The sequence below is a fragment of the Quercus lobata genome, chromosome 8 (assembly GCF_001633185.2).
Source record: "Quercus lobata isolate SW786 chromosome 8, ValleyOak3.0 Primary Assembly, whole genome shotgun sequence".
Taxonomy (NCBI): domain Eukaryota; kingdom Viridiplantae; phylum Streptophyta; class Magnoliopsida; order Fagales; family Fagaceae; genus Quercus; species Quercus lobata.
The window spans coordinates 50677727-50702979 of record NC_044911.1 but is presented as its reverse complement, the minus strand read 5'-3'; the positions used below and the strand labels follow the sequence as shown (position 1 = coordinate 50702979).

Below are 25253 nucleotides of genomic sequence, written 5' to 3'. Positions count from 1 at the left end.
TCTAATTTTTTTTTTTTGAAACGGTCATTTTATTTATAATTTCCACTATCTTTTTGTGGTTGGGTAACTTACTAACTTCCCTAATCAATACTCGTTGTATTATTTTTTTTTTCACATCTTCTTTTGGGTCCTAAAATCTTTGTTTAAAAAAGAAAAAAGAAAAAAAAAATACAAAATTATCCTTCCGGTTTGGAGTAATGTTAGACATTATCAGTGTTGGACTACATAATAGGGGTAGTCCTCTTCCTTTCCAAATCCCAAATCCACTCTATAGTCCATACTCACTCATAGCCCAAAAACTAAAATCTCTTGTAATTGCAAAAAGAATAATACCCAACAATTGGTAGTAAAATTCAATATGTTTTCGACTTATTTATGAATTATACCAAAATTATGTGTTTTTTGGCAATTTTATTTACTGTTAATGTAGTATTATTATTATTATTTATGCATGGGATACTATTAACTTATTGATTTAATTATGTGATTTTAACAAATAAGCTAATACTATATTTATTTTTTTGATAGTGGGTTAAATATTAACTCTCGACAATTTTGCTATGTACTTCAATTGGTTCCTACCCCAACTATCAATATATTAAAAAACAAAAAACTCTCACCAATTATTTTTGTTTCCCAAAAAAAAAAAAAAAAAATTCTCATAAATATTGAAACCAAATGTGGGCTTTGATTAATAGTCTTTCCAACCTCCTTAAATGGGCAGAAACATATGGAGCCCAAAAACATAGCCCAAAACTCACAATTTTTTGACCCGTTAAATAACGCAACGGTACAAAAACCAAAGTCTCTCTTCCTCTTCCTCTTCTTCTTCTTCTCCGAAGTCTGAACCAATGAAACCTCAATAGCTTCAGCCACTACTTCTTTCTCAGTCTTTGTCCATACCATCACTAACCCTCTAGTCCCCTATACTCTCTTAAACCCACTTCGAAAAAAAGCAATGGGGGTTGGAGGTTTATGGGACTTGCTTAAACCCTATGCCCGACTCGAAGGCCCAGATTTCCTGGTTAACAAACGGGTCGCCGTGGACCTCTCCTTCTGGATCGTCCAGCACGAAACCGCTATCAAAGCCCGTGTCAGGAACCCACACCTGAGGCTCATTTTCTTCCGTACCATCAATCTTTTCTCCAAGGTACATTTTTTGTTTCCCTGTTTAGTTTCCAAGAAAAATACGATTTTGGGCTCTGTGGTGTATGTTTTGGTTTACTATAGCTTTTTACAGAGACCCTTTTGGCCCTTTTTCTATTCTCTTGAAAAAAGTTCTTTAATTTTATCTTGTGGCCGATATTGTCTTGTTTTATTTATTCATTTATTTTTCTCTTTGGATGCTTAGAAAAGAGACTGATAACAATGTGAAAGTAGAATTTGGTTTTTTTTTTTTTTTTTTTTGGGTCTGTTATTTGTGTTTTGAGGTAGCAAATTATGGAGGGGGGGGGGGTGGTTCTTAGTTTTCTGGGTTTATGATAATTAAAGTGAAAGATATTAACATTGTAATTGCTAGTTGTTTCTTAAATAATCTCAGAAAGGAGCATTATTCTATTTGAAATTATATATATATATATATATATATATTTTAAAACCCTCAACTCCACTAAGCATTAGTCCTACTTATAGGGTCCGCTCCATGAAACCTCTCTCAATATAATGATTGCAAGTAATGTTCTATGTTGCTAATGTTCTTTGGGCCAAATGGGAGCTTCACCCAATAAAAGTATGGGGTTACAGGTGAGGTTTGGGGGGGAAGGGGGTAGTCACGACTTCACGTCTCTTTGTATGCGTGAGTAAATTACCAATCAAAGAAAAAAACAACTGTGATCTACTACATCAGCGGTCAAACTATCGTGACCCTCCTTTCTTTGTCAGACGGCTATGTTAGCTGAATGATTATGTTAGGCTTATTAAAATGGAGCGTCATTCTTTATGACTCTAACAATGAAATCTCCAACTTTTAAAACAATCACTTTGTTTTATTTTCTAGTTTTTATTACAAAGAATCATTATTATTTTTTTATTTTTTATTTTATATTTTGATAATAACTGCATTGAGATTTTTGCAGTTTGGAGCATTTCCGGTCTTTGTCACTGATGGAACTCCATCACCACTGAAATCGCGGGCAAGGATTGCAAGATTCTTTCATGCTTCTGGCATTGATTTGTCAGATTTGCCTGTGGCTGAAGAGGGTGTTTCAATTGAGAGGAATACAGCATTTTCAAAGTGTGTTCAAGAGTGTGTGGTGGGTTGTCTCTTTATCATGCTTTCCATCCAGCTTTCAGATGTGTAGGAATTATGGTCTTTCTGTTTTGTGCTTCAATCAGCAGTGTTTCATGCTTTCAGTGATAATTCTCCTCTTGCTTGCTGAGGAAATGGAGAAACGCAATGAAGTTAAAAAATTTAATAATCTTAGTTATGTTTATGTCTATATTTTAATGTCCAGAGGAGGGCTTATGTGAACTAGGGAAGAGTCCCCCATATGATCTTAGAAAAAAAAACCTTTATGTTATGAACTAAAGTCTAGTAAAATACCTTATGATCATACAGTTTGTTTGTGATGAAGAAACTGAATGATGTTAAAAGATTCAAATAAGAGCTTTCATCCTTGTTTTGCTTCATTTGTGTCTTGTGAATCAAAGTGTGAGATCACTTTAGCTCTTCTCATCATCAATTTATTTTATATCTCATGTTAGAACTCTTTCTACTACCTGCCAGATAGTTGTTGCTTATACAGTTTCTTTTGATTTGTTGATGATACTTTTGAACCCTATTTTACTTATTTACTAATTGTGTCTTGATAGGAACTGCTTGAGCTATTTGGTATGCCTGTATTAAAAGCAAAAGGAGAGGCTGAAGCACTGTGTGCACAGTTGGACAGTGAGGGTTACGTAGATGCATGTGTCACAGCTGACAGTGATGCATTCCTCTTTGGGGCTAAATGTGTGATAAAATTTGTTCGGCCCAATTCCAAAGTAAGTACAAGTACCCGTTTGGATACTGATTATAACGTTTTCATTTCCTTTTTTTTTTTTTTTTTTTTTTTGAGAAGCGCATTTTGTAGCTATGGTGACTTTTCCAGTGGGTCCTATGCACTGTTAACGGGACCCACAAACATCTTTTTTCAACAAATTTTTATTAAAAATAGGTCCCACGGCATTATTTACACATTTAAAAATTATTTTGCTATAGTGTTTTCAGTTTTCAGTAAAATAAGCGGTATCCAAACACACCTCAAGTGCGTTAGTAGGTTATTTGTGCTCCATTTGAGCATTAGGTTCCATTTTGAATTGCTATCCAATCACTTTTTTCATAAGGCAATTACATCTATGTGGTATTTGTAGTTCAAAGATTTCTTTGTGCTCGTATCAGTTGATTTACAACAATTACTTTTTTTAATGTGGAAATTGACATGCCCTTATCAGTTGATGTACCTTTATATTTTGACTTTTTGAGTTTGGCTATATAGTTTTTGTTGTTTACAAATTTGTCCTGCCATAGCATCCTTTTTTGGCAAGTTTGAGAATCTCATTGTATGCAGGAACCATTTGAATGCTACCATATGTCAGATATTGAAGCCGGTCTTGGGTTAAAGAGGAAACACTTGATAGCCATCTCTCTTTTGGTTGGAAATGACCATGATTTAAATGGGGTGCAAGGCATTGGGCTTGATACTGCTCTACGTTTTGTACAAGCTTTTTCTGAAGATGAGATATTGAATAGGTGTGCTCCTTAACTGGTTTAATGTGTTCTTAAAATTCTAAACAAATACTTGGTGATGATGTTATGTTGAGATTGATACTTTCTTGCAGGTTACATGAAATAGGCAGTGGAGATAGTCCAATATTTCAAGGTGCTATAAAATCTTTAGATGACTGTGTACCTGTCTCGAGTGAGAGCTCACTGAAGATAAAATATTCTCATTGTTCCCTCTGTGGACATCCTGGCAGCAAGAGAGCTCATTTTAAGTCTTCTTGTGAATACTGCAGTACTAGTAATGGTGAGGGTTGCATGAAAAAACCGGAGGGGTTTAAATGTGATTGCTCCTCCTGTGATATGGTATGGCCTTAGTCGTTGCCATTACTTTATTATTCTTTTCATAATTGTTGCAGTGACAATTTGGGATACCTTCTTATATACTTATAGTCAAAGAGTTGCAATCACTTTTCTCCTGTCTCTGTGCGATGTGTGTTTTATTCAATTCTTATTAAAAGCATTAAATGGTGTCTAAATGGCAGGATCGGAGAGAAAAGGAACAGAAGAAGCAAGAAAATTGGAGAATAAAAGTTTGCAACAAGATAGCTATGGAGTCAAATTTCCCCAATGATGAGATTATTAAAATGTATTTGTGCAGCAACCATGGTGATTTTACTGGTACGTTTGTTTGTTTGGATTCATGAGTCTTTGCTAGAAAGAACTAATTGGTACTTCAGTAAATTAGTGCAGTGATATTGACATGAACTTCCTTTTTGGCATGCATTGAATATAATTTAGGATGCTTAAATAGTCAATTAAATTAAATATTTCCCATATGCAAAAAGTAGTTACTTATTTTTAGTAAATCTCTCTCTCTTTCTCTCTTTCTCTCTCTCTCTCTCTCTCACACACACACACACGCGCACAAACAAAAGGAAACACTCTTGGACATTTCTCCTTAGACTGTATGTTCCTGCATCTAAAATATAGGTTGCAACTAGATTTGAGGATTTAAAGGGATATGAAGAACAATTGATAGCATAACTTGCTTAGTATGAATTTTAACTACACATTACGGACTTGGATTTTGAGGATGTTGCTTTAACAAAAATACTTGTGCTGTTGTGGATTTAATTACACCTAATCGTTTCAAGTTGTTTGGACTCAAGAACTGAAATTCAAACACTTCTCTTTAAATATTTCCATCCAAATCTACCAATGGCTGCTCTCAGTTAAAAATTTGCTTGAATCTTTTGTTTCTTCTTTGTGGGAGTGAAAAGGGTTAGGGGGGATGCTCATTTAGTAGGGGAAGGCTGCCCTTTACTCATGATCCTTTTCAATGTTATCTGTTGTTCAGCCCAGTATTCAGGCCCTGGGAAAAGCTAAATGAAAAACTAATCAACCAATGGCTGCTCTCAGTTAAAAATTTGCTTGAATCTTTTGTTTCTTCTTTGTGGGTGTGAAAAGGGGTAGGGGGATGCTCATTTAGTAGGGGAAGGCTGCCCTTTACTCATGATCCTTTTCAATGTTCTCCATTGTTCAGCCCAGTATTCAGGCCCTGGGAAAAGCTAAATGAAAAACTACAAGATCAATATTTTGAAAGTTTGTTGTATTAACATGTTTTGCTTCTTATTATAATTTTGTATAACATTTTTTGGATTATAGAATGCCATGCTCTGTAACTGTGATTCTTGAATTTTTGTACAGAAGAAGTTGGTCCTTGCATATCATGGGGAAGCCCGAATACTGAAATGCTTGTTGATTTCTTAGCTTTTCATCAGCACTGGGAGCCATCCTACATTCGGCGGATGATGCTTCCTATGTTGTCCACCGTGTTCTTACGAGAAATGGCAATAAATCCTGTAAAAACTTTGTTATATGGGCAGTATGAGTTTGACTCTATACAGCGTCTGAAGATAAGATATGGGCATCAATTCTATGTGGTCAAGTGGAAAAAAACTGTGCCTGCCCTGGGCAGTATTATGAATTCAATCCTTTCTGAGGAGTCTGATATGCAACAAGATGTTGTGGATGTTGATGAATCTCTTGATTTAGGGGACGAGTCTGAGGGCCCCAGGATTCATGTTGAGGAGGGTAGCTGCTACCTTTTGACAGATGAGAATATGGACATTGTTCGGGCTGCTTTTCCAGAAGAAGTTGACAGATTTTTGCATGAAAAGGTGTGTTCTCTCTCTCTTTTTTTTTTTTTTAAATATATATTTTTTATATCTTGGCCATTTCTTATTCCTTTTTACCCCCTCTTATCTGGATATTGTCATAGTTATAATTTAATTTAGTTATTGTTAAATGAGGATGTTAATGTCAAGAATTCTGGTTAGTTGTTGGATTTGGCATTTGTTGAATATCTGCTATATTGGATTATTCAAGCTAGGAGTTGTAAGTTGTAACAAGAGATAGTGAATATTGACAGCCTAGAAAAATAGAGATGACTTTCTGTTATATTTATTTGGTTGATTGTGAAAGGAGGTGCTAAGGTGGAGGTCTGGACAAGGCTAGAATAATATATTAGTATAATTAGAGCAGTATAGGTTAAGAGAAATTCTTTTGAAAAATAATTTAAAAAAGATGCATCACTATTAATTTATCAAATTTAAGGAAGAAAATGAGAGTGGATTTACTGGCAATTGTGCTTTACAGTCCAAAATTCAGGACTATCAAGAGCTGAAATGCCTAGAAAGTATTGTTGTTCAGTTTCTTATACAAGGTTGTAGAGATTAATGGATGGCAAGACAAGAAACTAAATAAAAGAGAAGGCATTGATGAATGTGCAAGAAGTTGGTGATAATACCTTGTAGGTTTAATTACCATTTTGGTCCCTAATGTTTGCCCTATGTGTCAAAATGGTTTATAATGGTTCAAATGTGTCAGTTTAGTCCTTTACCTATTGGTATTGTGTCAAAATATTGAAAATAGTCCCTAATGTTAAGTGATGGATAGAACAAGCTAATGTGGCTAACAAAACTTTTAAAATATATATGTTTTTTTAATGTCACCTGGCCTTAGTTTTTTTTAAAAACTCTCAACTATACACTCTCTCTTGCACCCCTGCTGCCACCAGAAGACCCAACCCCTTCAGCCATCAACACTGTGCCACCACAATGCAAATCTATGGGTCACCGCAGCCACTCTTGCTTCTTCCTCCCTGACTACAAAAAAATAAAAATAAAAATAAAACTGACCTAAACAGAGAAAGCACAATCGGAAAACTTACCTGGTAAGCTGAACTAATGGTGCTTGTTCACTTTTCCCTATGATCTTCCTCGAGAAAAATGACAAGGCATATCAACCATTACTTTCTTCTTAAACAAAAATTTTAAAAAATAAATAGAAAGATAGACCGAGTGACCTTTTATTGTGGTGGTGGGGTTAGGGTTTTGAGGTAAGGTTCAGCAACCACAGCCCACAACATATCAATTTATTTTGAGAGAGAGAGAGAGAGAGAGAGAGAGAGAGATACAGGTAGTCACTTTGCGATGGGAGTCAATCTTGAGAGACAATCGAGGCAGCGGTATTTGCAGTGGCCTATAGATTTGTGTTGTGATACCATGGTGTTGGTGGCTGAAGGAGTTGTGTCTTTTGAGGTGGCAGGGGTGTGAAAGAGAGTGTATAGTTGAGACTTATTTTATTTTTAAATTAAGGCCATGTGGCAGTCCAAATGAAAGCCTATATGGCATAAAAAAAATTAATGTTTTAATATTGTTATTGGTCATGTCAGCATTTTCTATCTATCACATAAAAGTTTAGGGACTATTTTGACACAATACCAAAAGTTTAGGGACCAAATTGACACATTTGAAATGGATAGGAACCATTTTGACACAGGACAAATGTTAGGGACCAAAATGGTAATTAAACCTACCTTGTATAATATATACAATGAGTGTTGTTAGCTAGAAAAGAGATCTTTTAGGGAAGTTGCTCGATGTGCTATGAAGGTATTCCCTTTGTATTCGTTGGGGTTTTCTGCAAATGGTTTGGCAAACTTCAGAATTTACAAAAAAGGCCATACTTTGTGCACAAAGCTCCCTCTTTTGTGGAGTCTGGGAGAGGTGATTGGTAGGTAGCCTTACCTCCGTTTTTTTAGAGAGGCAGATTCCTGGAACTATAGGATTTACAACCCAAAAAAAAATAGTTTGAACTAAAAAGTTATTTATTAATTTTGGAGCTGCCACATGATTATTTCTGTGTGCTTGAAATTTTGCAGGAATTAAAAGAATCCAAACGAAAAAAGAGTTCAAGCTTAAGATCTGAAGGGACAAATGAAAAGTCAGAATTAAAAAGTTCACGAGGTGTCCAACTAAGTATTACTGAATTCTACCGTTCAACCAAAGTTCAAATTCAGTTAAAACCAGGAGAAGATCTACCGAGGGTTTCTGATAGTCAGGGTGATGGGACCTCAAAAGAGAAGAGAAAAGTGTCAAATCCAAATCTTTCCAAGTCTGTTAGGCGTCGCCTTTTGTTCAAGTAGGATAATTTAAGATTTAGGGTCCCCTTGCTTTTAAGCTAGGCTGAGGGATATTTTTGTAAGTATCTAGGTTTACGTATTGTAGGATGGCTCCCAATGTTTTCTCCAAGCAAAACAATGTTGCTTCTTTTGAGTTTGTATAAAGTAAACATTTTTCTCTTTTTAAGTTGCTATCCTTCTCAAATGTAAATGGTTTGTTTTTCCAACTATAGATCTTATTGAAATCCAGGTGATATTGTGTTAGTGTTTGAACTAGGGGTAAGTGCTTGTCTTTGCATCAATTTTATGCAATGACACAACTATCATTGACGCTGTTAGAGTAAGTGATTAACCCTCCGACTGTTTGCTTGTAAAATATTTTCCATTTTTTTTTTTACATTTTTGAGTGTTTGTTTTATTGTAAAATTTGGTCAAACTTGAAAATCTTTTCTGTTGACAAGAAGACTCTATAGAAATTTGTAAAACGTTTTATGCCAAATTTTTTAGTAAAACATTTTCCAAAATTCACTCAGCTACAAACCCCCCTCACTCTTCATCTCTCTTGCACAAATCCCCATCCTCTCTTCCCTTCTCTCTTGTAGAGACATTGATGTTAATGGTGGCGGTTGACAGTCTCTAGCGTCGGTCTCAGGCTGAAAATTGGAGGAATTTCATGGCACTGGGGTTTATCGGTGACTGGCCTAGGCCTTTCGTGATAATAGAGTTTGTCGGCAATGGGTGGTGGGATTCATCGTGAATTCTCTGGCATCAACCTTGTGGGTATTTGGCTTTCTCACAGGTGGATCTCACGGTGGTTGTCATCTTAGGGATTTTCAGATTGACGCTTGAGATTTTTCATATCTCTTTTGGGTGTGATTTTCAGATCCGTTTTTGATGTGTAATTTTATTTTGATCTTGGGTGTTATTTTGATTTTTTCCAGAACATTTTTAGGAACACAACCAAACACCAAAATTGATTTTCAGAGCATTTTCAATAACTCAACCAAACACTGAAAAAGAAAATGTTTTCACCAGAAAAACATTTTACAACAAAACAAACGTAGAGTAAATTCACCAATTCTCATTAACTTAAGCTTTTGGGACAATTGGTAATATATCATGGTATCAAAGCAAGATGTCTTGGGATAAAACTCTGTCTACAGTCTCTACATCTCACTTTCTATTTTTAAAAATTCCCACGTGCATGACCCCATTTAAAAAAGCAGTTGGCAATTTATCAAAAACCATACCATGAACTACTTTAGTCCTCTGAAACAATTCAGTCGGTAATTAATCTTTCAAATGACTCGTTTGTTTCAGTAATGTTATTGCTTGGTGTTTGGTGTGGTTGAGAATCTTTATCAGTGGGAAACATTTGACAAGTCAATGGAAAATAACCCAAAAGAGGTGAAAAATGTTTTCTGCTGAAAATGCCTCCATTCCTCTATGTCACCACCACCACTACTGCCATCACTGTTGTCACAGCACCTCCACTACTGCCACATCTTCTTCATTGCCATTGTTGCGCCTCCCAACTCTGCCCCAATCGGGCAATCACCACTATTGTGCCAACAAAAAATACTAATGATTCTCCATGTGAGCCACTTGAGTGAAAATGTTTTGGGGTCAATTTCAGTTCCTGAAAAATATTTCCCATTTTCACCGGGAAAATATTTCTGTGGAAATCAACAGTGTAATTATGGCCATAGAGATTATTGTTGTTGTTGTTGTTATTTTTTTTTGGGGCTGGGGGGGGGGGGGGGGAAATGATCCCAGGGTTGGACGTGTGGATTTTCAGCCTGAGCCATCAATCACTTGGTTGTCATCAATTCAATGGATTGGAGTGGAGATGGTCTAGATTTAGGGACTGATGTAACTGGAGAAAATGAAAACCTCAGTTTGATATCTACGCAGGGTGATCTTTGTTCAATGCCTTCACCTTGAGCTAGGACCATTTCATAATCAAAATAAGGCTTCTGCTCAGAAACCGCCAAACTGAATCTAACCTAATTAGAATCAAGTCAAATGAAAGGTTGGACTCAGTCTTCATTCTGGTTTTAAATCAAGCTTTGCTTTACAATCAAAATTTTGTCCTAAATAGGTTGGGTTGTGCTGCCATGGTAGATAATATTGATTCTGCATTCAGTATTGATGCCACCACACTTCCACACTGTGCAAGGGCAAGGTTACTGTGATGCCAAAGATTACCTCAGCTGCTTGATTATATGCATGAAATGCCGTTCATGAAGTAAAATGAGCTGACAAGACTTCAGCACCCTGGAATTTTCAGGTGACATTATAAATTCTATTTATAGTTTTAGGAAAACAATTTTTTAAAGTATCTGTCCTTTTCTTTTCTTGGATAAGTATATCTGGCAATATCTATACTTCTTTACTTTTTTATTTTTGGTGTTTGCTAAGCCTGTTAGTTTCTGTGCCTAGTAAATCATCTGTAGATGTTTTACCTAATATGACACTTTTTATTTTTATCAGTTTCAGCTTTTAATTAAGTTGTACAAATTTTTTTACCTAAATAAAAAGAAGCATTCAAAGTGCTCTTATCACTACATCAATCAATTGATGTAGTGAAAATTGGAAAATCAAATTTCAAGATTTTATAAGAGCGCTTTAAGGTTGATTATCACCAGGAAGTTAGCTCTGTATTATTTATTTATTATTAATATTTATTTATTTTTATTTTTATGACATCATCTACAAAAGTTCTATTTGGTATGGATTTATTATTTTTCATTGTTTTTGAATTTAGTAAAGGAGATGCATGTTAGTTGTTCAATTCAAATGTTGAAATAGAATTTTGATTACATAGGAGCAGAATTTCTTCACCTTTTGTTCTATAAAGGAAATATTAAAAAACAAAAAATGGTAAATCACATAGAAATCAAACTTCTACTAAACTTGGGCATTGAGATACATGCCAGATCATAAAATGTAGCCTCCTTCATTCATCCACCCCATCTCTATTATATAACTCTTTGTTGTTGTCTTATTGATTACTATGCAAAGGAATGCAGACAGCCATTAAATGAACAGCACCTTGTTCTGGAAATTGACACTGGAAAAACTAAAAAGGATATTTAGTTTAACTGGTAAAGTCTCTTATCCGTCTCTTATAATTGAATAAGAGATTTGGGGTTTTATTTCCGCTTACATCAAAAACCAATTGATGTCTTGGTCTGATGATAAAGGGTAATTATCAAGAGCGGATGTTATAGGTTGAAACTCTACCTCAAAAAAGAAAAAGTTATTTAGGAATATTATAAGAAAGTGTTTCGAGAAATTTAAGGTGTTTTGGGCTCCAAATATGAGAACATTAATAAATCCTGTGATTATGGTAGATCCTAGCATGTGTTTTAAATCGATGCATGCAACACTCATGTGATCATCAGCATATTTTAAAAAGTACAAATTGGAAAGTTTCATGGAGTTATGTAACTTGCAATGGCGGTTGATACGCTAGGTGAGGAACCCCATGGATTAAAATATGAAAGTTAAATTGGATTTAATAATAAGGTTAGCTAAATTTACTATTCTTTTTCAAGTCTTTGACTCTCAATTAGGTTTTGAAACAACTAAGAGCATCCTGGATTAACTCTAGTTGACCAAGTCAAGGTTGTAATATTAAATGAAACACATCTTTAAAACTAAGGTAACCTGATTATGGTTTTTTAATATATGTAAACAAAACAAACCTTTATAAGTAAGGTAACCTTATTAAGGTTATGTTATATGTCCAAAATTTAGTCACTCTATAAAGCAATTTTTTCTCTTTGTAGGTTGCTATCCTTAACTCTGTATGTGTCTGTGCTTAGTGTTTCTATATTTGTTCACTGCTGGTCCCAAGCCCAAGAAAAGGAGGGGGGTTGTGGTAGGTTGAAGGCTAGCGTAAAATTTTCTCTCTTTAGTATGAATGAATTCAATACAGATACTCATTGGGGCATTCCCTAATACGTGTAGCCAATCCTAACTAATCTATTAAGGATTCATAGCCAACCCCAAAAATTTGGGATCACGGCTTCTTTTTGTTGTATGTCCAAAATTTCTACAATTTTCTTAAATGGAAGCTCATTAATGATCTTGACTCCCTCTTTATATATGGCAGTTTTTAATTTGATAAATGACATGCTAAATATTCTTTTGACCTTCCTATACACTTCCAACATTTTAGAAGAGTTGAAAAGCTATGGTTGCTCAAATCAATTACCAACTCTTTTACTTTGTTGCTTGGCAAAATTACTTTACAGAAGAAATCTTGATTGATGATGAGTTTCTCGTTTACAATTGCAGTTGCTGGACAATATAATCACCACGTGATAGCACTAGCACTAGCACTAGCAAACGGTAAAAAGTAAGTGAGTTTGACATAAATTTCCTTTAAAAGTAGTATGCATTGCAGTATACACTATATAAGAATACAGTATAAGCATCTCTCTCTCTCTTGACATTGTTTGTGCTCAAAACAAATATCTTCTTCATCTCTGAGTTTTACCTTGTCTTATAGCGTAACCAGCATGAACAGGGAGAAGAGCATCTCAATTGAATCCATCAGAAATTCCAGTTCATTGCCTAAAGGCGTCAGCATTTTGGTTGTGGATTGTGATCCTACATGTCTCACCATCATATCCGAAATGCTCTGTAGATTTGGTTACAAAGGTAATCAGTAGAGATTATAATAGAAAGAGACAAATATTTCTTTTTGTTGTTATTTTTATATGTTTGTGGGATTATCTATAAATTGTTTGTTTTTTTTGGGTTGGGGGGAGGAGGGACGAGTAGATATATTTCATTTAGTAGTATCAGTTTTTAGACTAAACAAAGAAAAATGCATAGGTATGCAGGGCCAGCTCAACACTGTTTGAGATCTAAGACAACAATTTTTTAAGTGGGATCTTTTTATCTTTCAATATAAATAAAATAATATTTATATCACTTTCTATAACATCCATGCTCCTTGCTTTTTGAGATGCCAAATTACTAATTATGTTTTTATTGATTGAAATTTCTTCGGGATTTAATTAAATTTTCTATTCTTCTCTCTACCCCTCACTTATAAAAAAATTCTTTTATATCCAAATTTGGGAAATGTGGAAGTAACATAGAGAATAATTTTGAATCAAATAGAATAAAGGAAAAGAATACACGTGGCCGACTTTAACTAATTTGTTGAGGACCCCATAGCCGACCCCTAAAAATTTGGATCTAACTCTTTGTTTGTTTGTTTTTTTTTTTTTTTAATATTTATTTATTATAAAAAAACAAATTGATATTTATAGTAGACATTTATAATTAAAAAATATCTAGAAATAAAAGAAACACTATCTACAATATAAAATTACAATATGACAAGAATTAAATAAATTTTAAAGCATAAAAAAATAGAATCTAATTTATGAAAGGTGCTATTGCAACTTCAGTTAACAATGGAATCACCTAGTAACTTTAAATTGTCCTAGCAAAAACAAATTAAACACATAACTTGATGAATTAATACTAACCAAACCAAGATTAATTTCATATAGAAAATCAAATATCAAGGTTCGGGACTAAAATTTAACAAAAAGAGACGAAAATTTGTTATATCTTGGGTTAGGCAATGCATGGTGAAGGAAAACTGAATCTGATTTTCAATTACAATATTGGTGTTGTGTGTGTGTGTGAGAGAGAGAGATTGTTTGATGTGTGGTTATGTAGGAAATTAGGTGACTAATGTTAAATCTACCATGAATTGATATTCAAAAATTGAAGTTTCAAGCCATTGGGGGAAATTGATCATTAATGATGATTCAGCATTCAGCACATTTGCATCATTTTTTTTTTTTTTTTTTGTGAAACAATCAATGTTTCTCCCAATCCCCATGGAAAACCAATTATCCCCCAATTTAAAAATTTTGGGGCCTTTTTCTAAAGTTGGCCCTCCAAATATATATATCTGTTGCTCCTTTTTTTGTAATGCTGATGAACATCGAGATGTTACATCACTGCCTAAAGAAAACATCATATCTTTTCATAATTCTGAGAGACAGATATGTATTATATCCTTCTAGGCTAATATGCTCAATTTGGCTCCCAAGGAATTTGCAACCATTTCTACCACAAGTTCCTCATAACTTTAAGATGTTATTTATCTCATCTTTTCCTCTGTCTTCTTTGTAACCTCTCATTTTGTCAAAGCTTGTTTCCAGCTTATTTGGCTTATTTAGTTTATGTACAATTTTTTTAAATTCTTTTTTTCAAGGTAAAACTGTACTTTTGCCAACTTATTTTTTAAGCCCAATAAACCAATGAAATTAAGATCTCCCAAATGAGCACAAAGCACTATCAAACTTATGTAGCATCTGGGACTAACATTTCACTAGAGTTATTTTCTAAATAATCCTAATCGATTTTACCACCAGTTGTGACCGCTAAACGAGCCTCTGATGCTTTGGCAATTGCGTGGGAGGAAGATGATCTTCAACTTGTTCTGGCAGAAGCTCATTTGCCTGACATGGATAAATATGAGTTCCTGGAGAGAATGGGAGAAATGTCCAAATTGCCTGTTGTTAGTAAGTCTCACTTCAGATTAAGCTTTTTCTCCTGTTTTCTTTGACCATAAAATGTTATCAAAGGCGTGGTTCCATCTGTCTGACAGTATTGATCTTTTATTCCTAATGTAGTTATGTCAGCTGATGATAATGAAAATACTGTGTTAGGCAGCTTGTTTAAAGGTGCTGCATTATATCTCATAAAACCAATTACTTTGAACGACGTGAAAAACCTATGGCAGTTTGCATTCATGAAGAATAGTGAGAAAACACTAGTTGCTGATGTAGTAAGCAGTGTTCAAGGGGAATCATCTGAGGAGAGTGCATCAGATGAGGATACAGAGAGTCAATCATTTGAGAATAAAAGGAAGCAAAGCCTCCAAAAGGCCAAAAGAATAGCACTGGAAGAGACAGAAAAAGACGAGGAGGAAGAGAATCATGATTCATCAGTCCTAAAGAAGCCAAAGCTAACTTGGACTAATGAGCTACATGACAGATTCCTGCAAGCTATAAAAGTACTAGGCATTGACAGTAAGCATTTCTTTTTTCTTTTTATTTTTGGCTTCAATACAGTAAGCATTTCTTAATTCTAGTTTGATGGTGGAAGTTTATCCTATTTAATACTGTATCTACTCTTCATAATTATCGTGGCTGATTCCTGTCTTGATTTAGGAGCTCATCCAAAGAAGATACTTAAGTATATGAATACGCCTGGACTGAAAAAGGAGAATATTTCAAGCCATTTACAGGTATGTCTTATATAAGGAAGTGCAATCTTTTCAATAGTCTGTTCTTGATGTAATTGGTATCTTTATAAAAATCTAAAAGCACCCTTTTGATATGAGCTGGGGTTCCCATATGGCAAGAAGTAGTAATACTTGAAAATCAATTTGCAATGCCAAGCTAAAAAGGGGAAAAAATATATTAATTTTCCAAATGAAACTTAGCTGAAGCACAATTACTTTTTCAACATGACTTCTGAATTTTCCTGAATTCCAGCTTTTGTTTTAGAGAGGTATCAAGAAATATTTTGCTCCATACTCCAAATTTTTTTTCTGTAGATGTACCGATCTTGTAATGGCATAATGATGTCAATTGTGACTGAAAAGAACTTGTCATAAATGTTACTGTTGCAGAAATATCGTCTCTCCTTGAAACGGGAGCAAGATGCAATCCAAAAGACAATGACAAGAGATCCTACTGGATCGAGCCTTACATCATACTATCCTTCATCAACATTCAATTTACAAGGACTTCTTCAAGTTTCAAATCAGCAATCCTCAGCCACATCAAATCAACCAGAATTAGGAAATGATTTACAGAGAAATTTAAGTAGTCAAATGCACATGCCCTTTCGTGGCTCTGCAGATTTTCCTAATTACATAGACTCAAGTTGTAGTGATCCATCCAATCCTACGTATGGGCAATTGACTCCAGTGAATCAGCTAGATTCTACTTATCCTGATTCTAGTTATGTTGGAAGCTGGATCACTAGCAATGAGTTAGCAGGCTTTTTCCAGATAGGAAATTCTAGTGGTGAAGAGACCCTCAGCGGGAACATGGATCCTTTTGGTGTGGATCATATTGGTTTTCTGAGTGATACCACACAACAAGAACAGCTGCAGCAACCATATCAGCCACTTCCTCAACCACCACAACCACCACAGGAGCCAGAAGAACCTGACATTTTTGGGTTTGAAAGAGGAGAAATTGATGAATTATTTGATCTTTTGAAAGACCCTAATAATATGTTCAATGATGAGGACCTTGACGATCTCTGGCAATCGACAAGTTTTGTGTCCAGGTATATTGGTGCTACTTAATGTTGAAGTTTATGTACCTTTTTTCTTTTTCCTGGCATTTTGAAAATTCTTCACACTTATAAGCCATGTTTTTAAATGTTTAGGCATCAAGGGTGAGAAGAGGCCATGTATATGGACATTGACATCACTATTTATTTGGACCAGTGAGCTTCCAGATTTATGGCTTAAGCATTGGGTGAAAGTTTGGAATCCAAGCACAAAAGGTGTAAAACTTACATTTGTTTTTCAATTTTAGTCTGAAGGTTTGAGTCCACTCTTAGTGGTTTGGAGGAAGTACTTGAATTTGATGATGTTGTTTTTGTTTAGTTGTTATTTCTTAGTTGCATTATAATAAAACACTGTTTGATGGATAGTGGTTTGGAGGAAGTAGTTGAATTTGATGATGTTGTTTTTCTTTGGTCGCTATATCTTACTTGCATTGCAATAAAACACTTTTTGATGAATATCTTTGTCTATTCACTATTCAGTCTATCATGACAATTTGGGTTAGACTGTCTTCATTTTCTACTATAATTCTAACACTTCCCCTCATGCGTGGGCCTAAACTCCCCCTTAATTAGTGGGGCCAAATGGGATCTCCTATCTTTGTCCTAAAAGCTTAACTTGTTAGAAAATGGTGAATTTAATCATTTAGCCATAATTCTAACAAGCTAGATATATTCTTTAAAGCTTAAACAAAAATTGTTTTCTAGTTGCAAGGTTTGTAGGTTCTAAAGCTTGAAGTGTTATTCAAAGTTAGTCATTTGAGTCTAATTTAAAATTAATGAGGCTCACTTATTATAATTACACATAGAAATTTGATCTTTATTACAAGATAACATCTAGGTATTATATTATGCATCATATTAATTATGTGAGGATGTTCTCCCATTTTGTTGATTAATGCTTTTGAATATGATTTGATAAAGTGAAAAATTGCCTTCTGCAATTTGTCATCATGTTAATCTCAAAACATTAGATGACATGAAAATTACTTTAAAAACCATCTCAAACAAATAATTTCCAAAATTTTGACAAATCTGGAATATTTTCAAAACTTTCAAGGCAGTACTGTCATTTCCCCAAATAATAATGCAGACTAGGCATACATGAAATGTGCAATATAATCATTTTATGAAATGTTTTTATCCCATCACAACACATTTTTGGTAACAACTCTGTTGCCGAGGCCAATGGCTCTGCATGGTGACCATCTGTCACCCTTGCAACTGCCTCTACATCTCAGTTATATCTTTTCGTAACGATATAGTTTTGACCTGTTACTAAATATATTTTCAAAAGTTGAAAATTTGTACAGGAATACAAACAAGCATTCTTTTATTACGGTATCTGTTTGTGTCAGAGCCTAATCAATCATAATTGATGTTGTAGAAATTAGAAAATCAAATATGAAGATTTTATACAAGCACTTTGAGATTGATTAGGCGTGATTAATCATTTAGCCATAATTCTAAGCTAGATATATTCTTTATTGCTTAAACAAAAGTTGTTTTCTAAAGCTTGAAGTGGTACTCAAAGTTAGTCATTTGAGTCTAATTTAAAATTAATGAGGCTTACTTATTATTATTATGCATATAGAAATTTGATCTTTATTACAAGAAAACATCTAGGTATTAATTATGCATCATATTAATTATGTGAGGATGTTCTCCCATTTTGTTGATTAATGTTTTTGAATATGATATTGATAAAGTGAAAATTTGTCTTCTGCAATTTGTCATCATGTTAATCTCAAAACATTATATGACATGAAAATTACTATAAAAATCATCTCAAACAAATAATTTCCAAAATTTTGACAAATCTGGAATCTTTTCAAAACTTTCAAGGCAATACTGTCATTCTCAAAATAATGATGCAGACTAGGAAAACATGAAATGAGCAATTAAATTATTTTATAAAATGTTTTTATGCCATAACAACACATTTTTGGTAACAACTCTGTTGTCGAGGCCAATGGCTCTGCATGATGGCCATCTGTCACCCTTGCAACTACATCTACGCCTCAGTAATATCTTTTCGTAACGATATAGTTTCGATGTGTCACTAAATAAATTTTCAAAAGTTGAAAATTTGTACAGGAATACAAACAAGAATTCTTTTATTATGGTATCCATTTGTGTCAGAGCCTAATCAATCATAATTGATGTAGTAGAAATTGGAAAATCAAATATGAAGATTTTATACAAGCACTTTGAGATTGATTAGGCATGAAGTTATCTGCCAGATCATAAAATGTAGCCTTTTTCATTCATCCACCCATTCTCAATTATATTCCTATCTGCTGTTGATAACTCAACTATGAAAGGAATGCAGGCAGTTTTAAATAAATCATGTAACAAATGAACAGCAGCTTGTTCCGGAAATTGACACCGGACAAACTAACTAGGATATTCAGGAATATTATAAGAATTTATTTTGAGAAACTTATGGTATGTTGGGCTCCAAATATGAGACCATAAGTAAATCCTGTGGTTATGGGAGATCCTAGTATATGTGTTTGATATTGATGCATGCAACAATCAAGTGATCATCTGCAGAGTTTAAAAAATACTAATGGGAAAATCATGGAGTCATGTATCTTGCAATCGCCCTTGATATGCTAGGTGTGGAGCCTTCCAGATTAAACTGTGAAACTTAAATTGGATCTAATAATAAGTTAGCTAAATTTACTTACTTTTTCAAGTCTATGACAGTCAAATAGGTTTTGAGACCTCTAACAACTAAGAGCAACATGAATTACTCTAATTGAACAAGTCGAGATTATAATATTAAATGAAATAAATCTTTTAAAGTAAGGTAGCCTTATTAACCGTATTAATATATTTTTAATATATGTGGCATGTACAAAATTCCTAAATTTTTTACAAGGAAGCTCAGTATTGAACTTGATTCCCTCTTTATACGTGGCAAATTTCATTTTGATAAATGACATGCTAAATATTCTCTGGACTTTACTATGTGCTCCTGCTCCCAACTTTTCAAAAGAGTTGGAAAGCTTAGGGTGCTCAAATCAATTACCAACTCTTTTACTTTGTTGCTTTGCAAATTTACATTACAGAAGAAATATTGCTTGACTAATGAGTTTCTAGTTTATAATTGCAATTGCTGGCCAATATAAGCGCCCTGCAATAACACTAGCACTAGCACTAGCCAATTGTAAAAATAAACAGTTTTGTCAGAGACTTCCTTTTGAGTTAGAATTGTATGAATCTCAATATACACTATATAAGCATGTGGTATAAGCATCTCTCTCTCTTTCTCTCTTGACATTGTTAGTGCTCTAACCAAATATTTTCCCCATCTCGGAGCTTCATTTTGTCTTTTATAGCGTAACCGGCATGAACCGTGAGAAGAGCATCTCAGTTGAACCTGTCCGCAATTCCAGTTCATTGCCTAGGGATGTCAGCGTTTTGGTTGTGGACAGCGATTCTACCTGTCTCACCTTCATATCAAAAATGCTCTATAGATTTGGTTACAAAGGTAAGCAATAGAGATTATAATAGGAAGAAACAATTCTTTCTTTTTGTTGTTATTTTTATATGCTTTTGGGATTTTTCTTGTTTTTCTAAGATCCTAATTAAGATATAACAGTGGTTCTTTTTTTTTTTTTTGGGTCTCTTTTCCAGATGATTTATAATCAATATTCACTAATTAATGAAAAATTTATAGCAAATATGCAAGGCTGACTTGACACTGTTTGAAACCTAAGGTGACAATTTTCAGTGGGATCTTTTTTTTTTTTTTAATTAAATAATATTTCAAAAATATTTATTTCACTTTTTCTATTATAAATTTTTTTATTTAAAATTCATTCTTCTTGCAAATTGTTTATTTAAAAATTCTTTGTGCTATTTGATAACAAAATTAATAATTTAGTTTTTGGACTAGGTATTTTTTTAAATGAAATTTTCTATCTGAGATTCAATTAGTTTTTCTATATTTTTCTTTCAATCCCACTTTTCATTTCAAAAGTTTCTCATATCTAAATTGATATTTCCTAGTAGTCATTTATTATTGAAAAATATTTTCAAATAAGATCACTATCTACAATGTTAAATTATAATTTGACAAGAATAAAATAAATTTAAGACATAGATCAATAGAATCTAAGTGATCAAAGGCACTATCACAACTTTAGCTAACTATAGAGTATAGAAAAAAAAAAAAAAAAAAAAAAAAACTATAGAGTATAGAATCACCTAATAACCTCAATCTGCCCAACCAAAAACGAATTAGACACACATCGATGAATTAGAACTAACTAAATCAAGATTAATTTTGTATAAAGAATCAAATTTTATGGTTCAGACATAGAATTTAACAAAAAGATAGCAAATTTTATTATTTTTATTTAAAAAAAAGTAAGTTTTACTTTATCTTAGGTAGAGGCGATACATGGTGAAGGAAAGCTGAAATTTAATTTCCAATTTTGATAATGGTGTTGAGAGAGAGAGAGAGAGAGAGAGATTGTTTGATGCGTGGTTATGTGGGAGATTGAGTGGCTAATGTTAATAATTTACCTTGTGAGAAACTAGTTTAGTAAAATTGTGAAGTCTCAAGCTGTTAGGAAAATTGATCAGCATTTTTTTTGTGTGTGTGAAACAACTAGGGTTTTAATTGGGTTGGATTTTGGCTGAAAATTTTGTGAGCTTTCTTTGGGTGGGGGAGAAAGCATACAAGCCAATTATGTTTTTTTTCTCCCTCTTTGGAAGACCAATTATCTCAAAATTTGGAATATTAGGGCTTTTTCCCCTAATGGGGTGTCTTAAGCCTAGGCCCAAAGCCAACCCTGCAATTATGATGTATTCATTGCTTCCCTTTTGCTATTGTGATGAACATTGACATGTTACAGCCCTATTTGAAGAAAACATCATATATTCTCAAATTTAGAGAGACAGATATGTATTATATCCTTCAGGACTAATATGCTCAATGTAGTTGTCGGAGATTACAATCGTTTCAACCACAAGCTCCTCAGAACTTTTGAAACTTTCTTTATCTTGTCTTTTCCTATGTCTTCTTTGTTAGCATCCAGGACTAACATTTCGCTAGAATTATTTTCTGAATGTTCCTAATCATTTCACCACCAGTTGTGACTGCTAAGCAAGGCTCTGATGCATTGGCAATTGCACGGGAGAAAGATGATCTTCAGCTTGTTGTGACAGAGGCTCATTTGCCTGACATGGATAAATATGAGTTCCTAGAGAGAATGCAAGAAATGTCTAAATTGCCAGTCATTAGTAAGTATCACTCCAGATTCGGTTTTTTCTTTTGTTTTCTTTTACCACAAAATGTTCTCAATGGGCGGTTTCTTCTCTCTGACACTTTCTGTCTTTTATTACTAATGCAGTTATGTCAGCTGATGATAGTGAGAAAGCCATGTTAGGCAGCCTGTTTAAAGGTGCTGTGTTGCATCTCGTGAAACCAATCACTTTGAATGACATGAAAAACCTTTGGCAGTTTGCACTCATGAAGAAAAGTGACAAAACCTTAGCTGCTGATAGAATAAGCAGTGGTCAACGGGCATTATCTGAGGAATCAGTGAATCAGCCATTTGAGAATAAAAAGGAGCAAAGCCACCAAAAGGCCAAAAGAAAAGCACCAGAAGAGACGAACAAAGATGAGGAGGAAGAGAATTATGATTCATCAGTCCTAAAGAAGCCAAATCTAGTTTGGAATAATGAGTTACACAACAGATTCCCACAAGCTTTTAATGTATTAGGCATTGACAGTAAGCATTTTCATAATTATAGTTTGCTGGTTAAAATTTATCCTATTTGGTACTGTCTCCACTCTTCATAATTATGGTACATGATTCCTGTCTTGATTTAGCAGCTCATCCAAAGAAGATAATTCAGCGAATGAATACCCTGGGGCTGAAAAGGGAAAATATTTCAAGCCATTTACAGGTTTGTATTTTGAAAGGAAGTGCAATCTTTTCAAATTTTGTTCTTGAATTGAGAGGTATCTCTATCAAAATATGTAAGCACCCTTTTGACATACGCTGGTATTAAGTATTTCAATTTGGCAAGAAATAGTAATAATTGAATCCCAATTTGCCATGCTGAGCAAAAAAAGGAAAAAATATCCTAAATTTCTAAATGAAACTTAGTTGCAGCACAGTTACTTTTTCACAGTGACTTCTGAATTTCCTGAATTCCATCTTTTGTTTTAGATAGGTATCAAGAAATGTTTTGCTCTATACTCCAATTTTTTCCGTAGATGTGTACAGATCTGGTAATGGCACAATGGTGTCAGTTGTGACTCAAAGGAACTTACCATAAATGTTACCATTGCAGAGAAATCATCTCCCCTTGAAATGTCAACAAGATGCAATTCAAAAGACCATGATTGGAGAATCTACGGGATCAAGCCTTGGACCATACTATCCTTCATCAGCAGTCAATTTACATGGACTTCATCAATTTTCAAATCAGCAATCTGTATCAACATCATATCAACAAGAGTTTGGAAATGATTTGCGGAGAAATTTAAGTAGTCACATGTACACGCCCTTTCTTGGTTCTGCACATTTTCCTAATTATGTAAACTCAAGCCTTGGATCACACTATCCTTCACCAGCATTCAATTTACATGGACTTCTTCAATTTCCAAATCAGCAAGCCACATTGACATCATATCAACCAGAGTTTGGAAATGATTTGCGGAGGAATTTAAGTGGTCACATGTACATGCCCTTCCTTGGTTCTGCACATTTTCCTAATTATGTAGACTCAAGCCTTGGATCATACTATCCTTCATCAGCATTCAATTTACATGGACTTCAATTTTCAAATCAGCAATCCGCATCAACATCATATCAACCAGTGCTTGGAAATGGTTTGCAGAGGAATTTAAGTGGTCACATCTACATGCCCTTTGTTGGTTCCACACATGTTCCTAATTACATAGACTCAAGTTGTAGTAATCCATCCAATCCTATGTATGGGCAATTGACTCCACCAGTCAGTCAGCTAGGTTATACTTTTCCTAATTCTAGTCATGTTGGAAGTTGGATCATTAGCAATGAGTTAGCAGGCTTTGTCCAGATCAGAAATTCTAGTGGTGAAGAGACCTTCAGCAGGAACATGGATCCTTTTGGTGTGCATAATATTGGCTTTCTGAGTGATAACACACAAGAAGAACACCTGCAGCAGCAACAACAATTTCTGCATCTGCAACAACCATTTCTGCAGCAGCAACAACAATTTCTGCAGCAGCAACCATTTCTGCAGCAGCAGCAACCATTTCTGCGGCAGCAGCAACCATTTCTGCGGCAGCAGCAACCATTTCTGCAGCAGCAGCAACCATTTCTGCAGCAACCATATCAGCCACTACCTCCACCACCACAACCACCACAGGAGCCAAAATAACATGACTTTTTTTGGGTCTTAACGAGGAGAAATGGAAGAATTATTTGATCTTTCTAAAGACCCTAATCATGCATGATGAGGAACTTGATGATCTCTGGTAATAGATGAATTTTGTGTCCAGGTATATTAATGCTACTTAATACAGACCTTTATGTACCATCTTTCTTTGTCCTGGAATTTTGAAAATTATTCGCTCTTATAAGCCAAGTGTTTCAACATTTGGGCGCCACAAGGGCGAGAAGAGGCCATGTTCTTGGACATTAATCTTGCTTTTTACATGGACTGTGAGATTCCAGAAATATGACTTCAGCCATGGGTGAAAGTTTGGAATCCAAGCAAGAAAAGTGAAACTTATCATTTGTTTTCCAATTTGAGTCTGATGGTTTGAGTTTACAGTTAGTGGTTTGGAGGAAGTACTTGAATTTGATGATGTTGTTTTTGTTTTGTTGCTATTTCTTATTAGCATTACAATAAAGCACTGTTTGATGGATAGTGGTTAGGTGGAAGTACTTGAATTTGATGATGTTTTGTTTGGTTGCTATTTCTTTCTTGCATTACAATAAAATACTGTCAGACGGATATCTTTGTCTATTCACTATTCAGTATGTTATGACAATTTGTTTTACACTGTCTTTCTTTTCTATGAGATCTGCATCAAGCTATACAGCTCTGTTTAGTTCTAGTGATACTTCAATCCTTAAAACTCTAATTTCTGAGGTTATAATGCCATTATTTTATTTTAAACAACTAAAAGCTAGATATATGTTTTCAACCTTAAACAAAAGCCATTTTCTAGTTGCATAGTATTAAGTTTTAAGGCTTCTATTCAAATCTAGTCATTTGAGTTTGCATAAAAAATAATGAGACTCATTTATTATAGGTACCAGATGGAAATTTGATCTTTGTTACCAGTAAACGTATAGGTATTATTTTATGCATCATCTTAATATGTTGATTAATGTGCTTTTGAATATGATACTGATAAAGTGAAAAGGCCGTCTCCCACCATTTGTCATCACATAAATCTCAAAATATTATATGAAATGAGAAATAAATAAAAACATCTCTAACAAAAAATGTTCAAAGATCTGAAATTTTCAGACTGGTTATTTCATAAAAAATTAGTTGGGGAATAGTATCATTGTATCTTTAATTTCAAAAAAAAAATTGAAGTTTTAAAAACTATACATAGTGTGCAAATATTATGCTTGTTGCTCTCCAAACAATAACACCAACTAGAAAAACATGAAACAAGCAGAAAGAGCAATGGTACTTGTGCAAAAAAATTGAAAACATTTGAGTTGACAAGCTTGTACCGGTTTTCATCTAATCATACCATTAATA

General features: G+C 34.1%; 3 protein-coding genes across 4 annotated transcripts; all 3 read left to right on the top strand.

Moving 5' to 3' along the window:
* The first annotated feature begins 795 nt into the window (after positions 1-795).
* LOC115955911 (flap endonuclease GEN-like 1) lies at positions 796-8506 on the top strand. The gene is made up of 8 exons (XM_031074308.1): positions 796-1150; positions 2076-2252; positions 2812-2982; positions 3549-3730; positions 3820-4066; positions 4246-4381; positions 5411-5883; positions 7929-8506. Exons 1-8 carry the CDS (start codon positions 959-961, stop codon positions 8190-8192), a joined length of 1842 nt encoding a protein of 613 aa, XP_030930168.1. The 5' UTR covers positions 796-958; the 3' UTR covers positions 8193-8506.
* Positions 8507-9946: 1440 nt separating this feature from the next.
* LOC115955913 (two-component response regulator ARR2-like) lies at positions 9947-16711 on the top strand. Its single transcript, XM_031074311.1, has 9 exons — positions 9947-10200; positions 10293-10458; positions 12474-12534; positions 12688-12839; positions 14582-14731; positions 14843-15241; positions 15383-15459; positions 15847-16514; positions 16617-16711. The coding sequence occupies exons 4-9, from the start codon at positions 12698-12700 to the stop codon at positions 16627-16629; spliced, it is 1449 nt and encodes a 482-aa protein (XP_030930171.1). The 5' UTR covers positions 9947-10200; positions 10293-10458; positions 12474-12534; positions 12688-12697; the 3' UTR covers positions 16630-16711.
* Positions 16658-24523, top strand: LOC115955912 (two-component response regulator ARR14-like). Of its 2 annotated transcripts, XM_031074309.1 has the most exons (6): positions 16658-16736; positions 19865-20016; positions 21627-21776; positions 21887-22267; positions 22369-22445; positions 22836-24523. In XM_031074309.1, the coding sequence occupies exons 2-6, from the start codon at positions 19875-19877 to the stop codon at positions 23907-23909; spliced, it is 1824 nt and encodes a 607-aa protein (XP_030930169.1). In that variant the 5' UTR covers positions 16658-16736; positions 19865-19874; the 3' UTR covers positions 23910-24523. The 2 variants fall into 2 exon arrangements, with proteins under 2 accessions (XP_030930169.1, XP_030930170.1); XM_031074310.1 differs by lacking the exon at positions 16658-16736 and having other exon boundaries at positions 18241-20016; positions 22372-22445.
* Positions 24524-25253: the final 730 nt, after the last annotated feature.

Excerpts from the sequence above, each read along its gene's own strand:
- LOC115955911 (XM_031074308.1), top strand. The coding sequence starts at position 959 with ATGGGGGTTGGAGGTTTATGGGACTTGCTTAAACCCTATGCCCGACTC. Across the intron at positions 1,151-2,075 it reads CCATCAATCTTTTCTCCAAG|TTTGGAGCATTTCCGGTCTT; the intron begins GTACATTTTTTG and ends AGATTTTTGCAG. Across the intron at positions 4,382-5,410 it reads CAACCATGGTGATTTTACTG|AAGAAGTTGGTCCTTGCATA; the intron begins GTACGTTTGTTT and ends ATTTTTGTACAG.
- LOC115955913 (XM_031074311.1), top strand. The coding sequence starts at position 12,698 with ATGAACAGGGAGAAGAGCATCTCAATTGAATCCATCAGAAATTCCAGT. Across the intron at positions 14,732-14,842 it reads GTCCAAATTGCCTGTTGTTA|TTATGTCAGCTGATGATAAT; the intron begins GTAAGTCTCACT and ends TTCCTAATGTAG. Across the intron at positions 15,242-15,382 it reads AAAAGTACTAGGCATTGACA|GAGCTCATCCAAAGAAGATA; the intron begins GTAAGCATTTCT and ends GTCTTGATTTAG.
- LOC115955912 (XM_031074309.1), top strand. The coding sequence starts at position 19,875 with ATGAACCGTGAGAAGAGCATCTCAGTTGAACCTGTCCGCAATTCCAGT. Across the intron at positions 20,017-21,626 it reads CTATAGATTTGGTTACAAAG|TTGTGACTGCTAAGCAAGGC; the intron begins GTAAGCAATAGA and ends TTTCACCACCAG. Across the intron at positions 21,777-21,886 it reads GTCTAAATTGCCAGTCATTA|TTATGTCAGCTGATGATAGT; the intron begins GTAAGTATCACT and ends TTACTAATGCAG.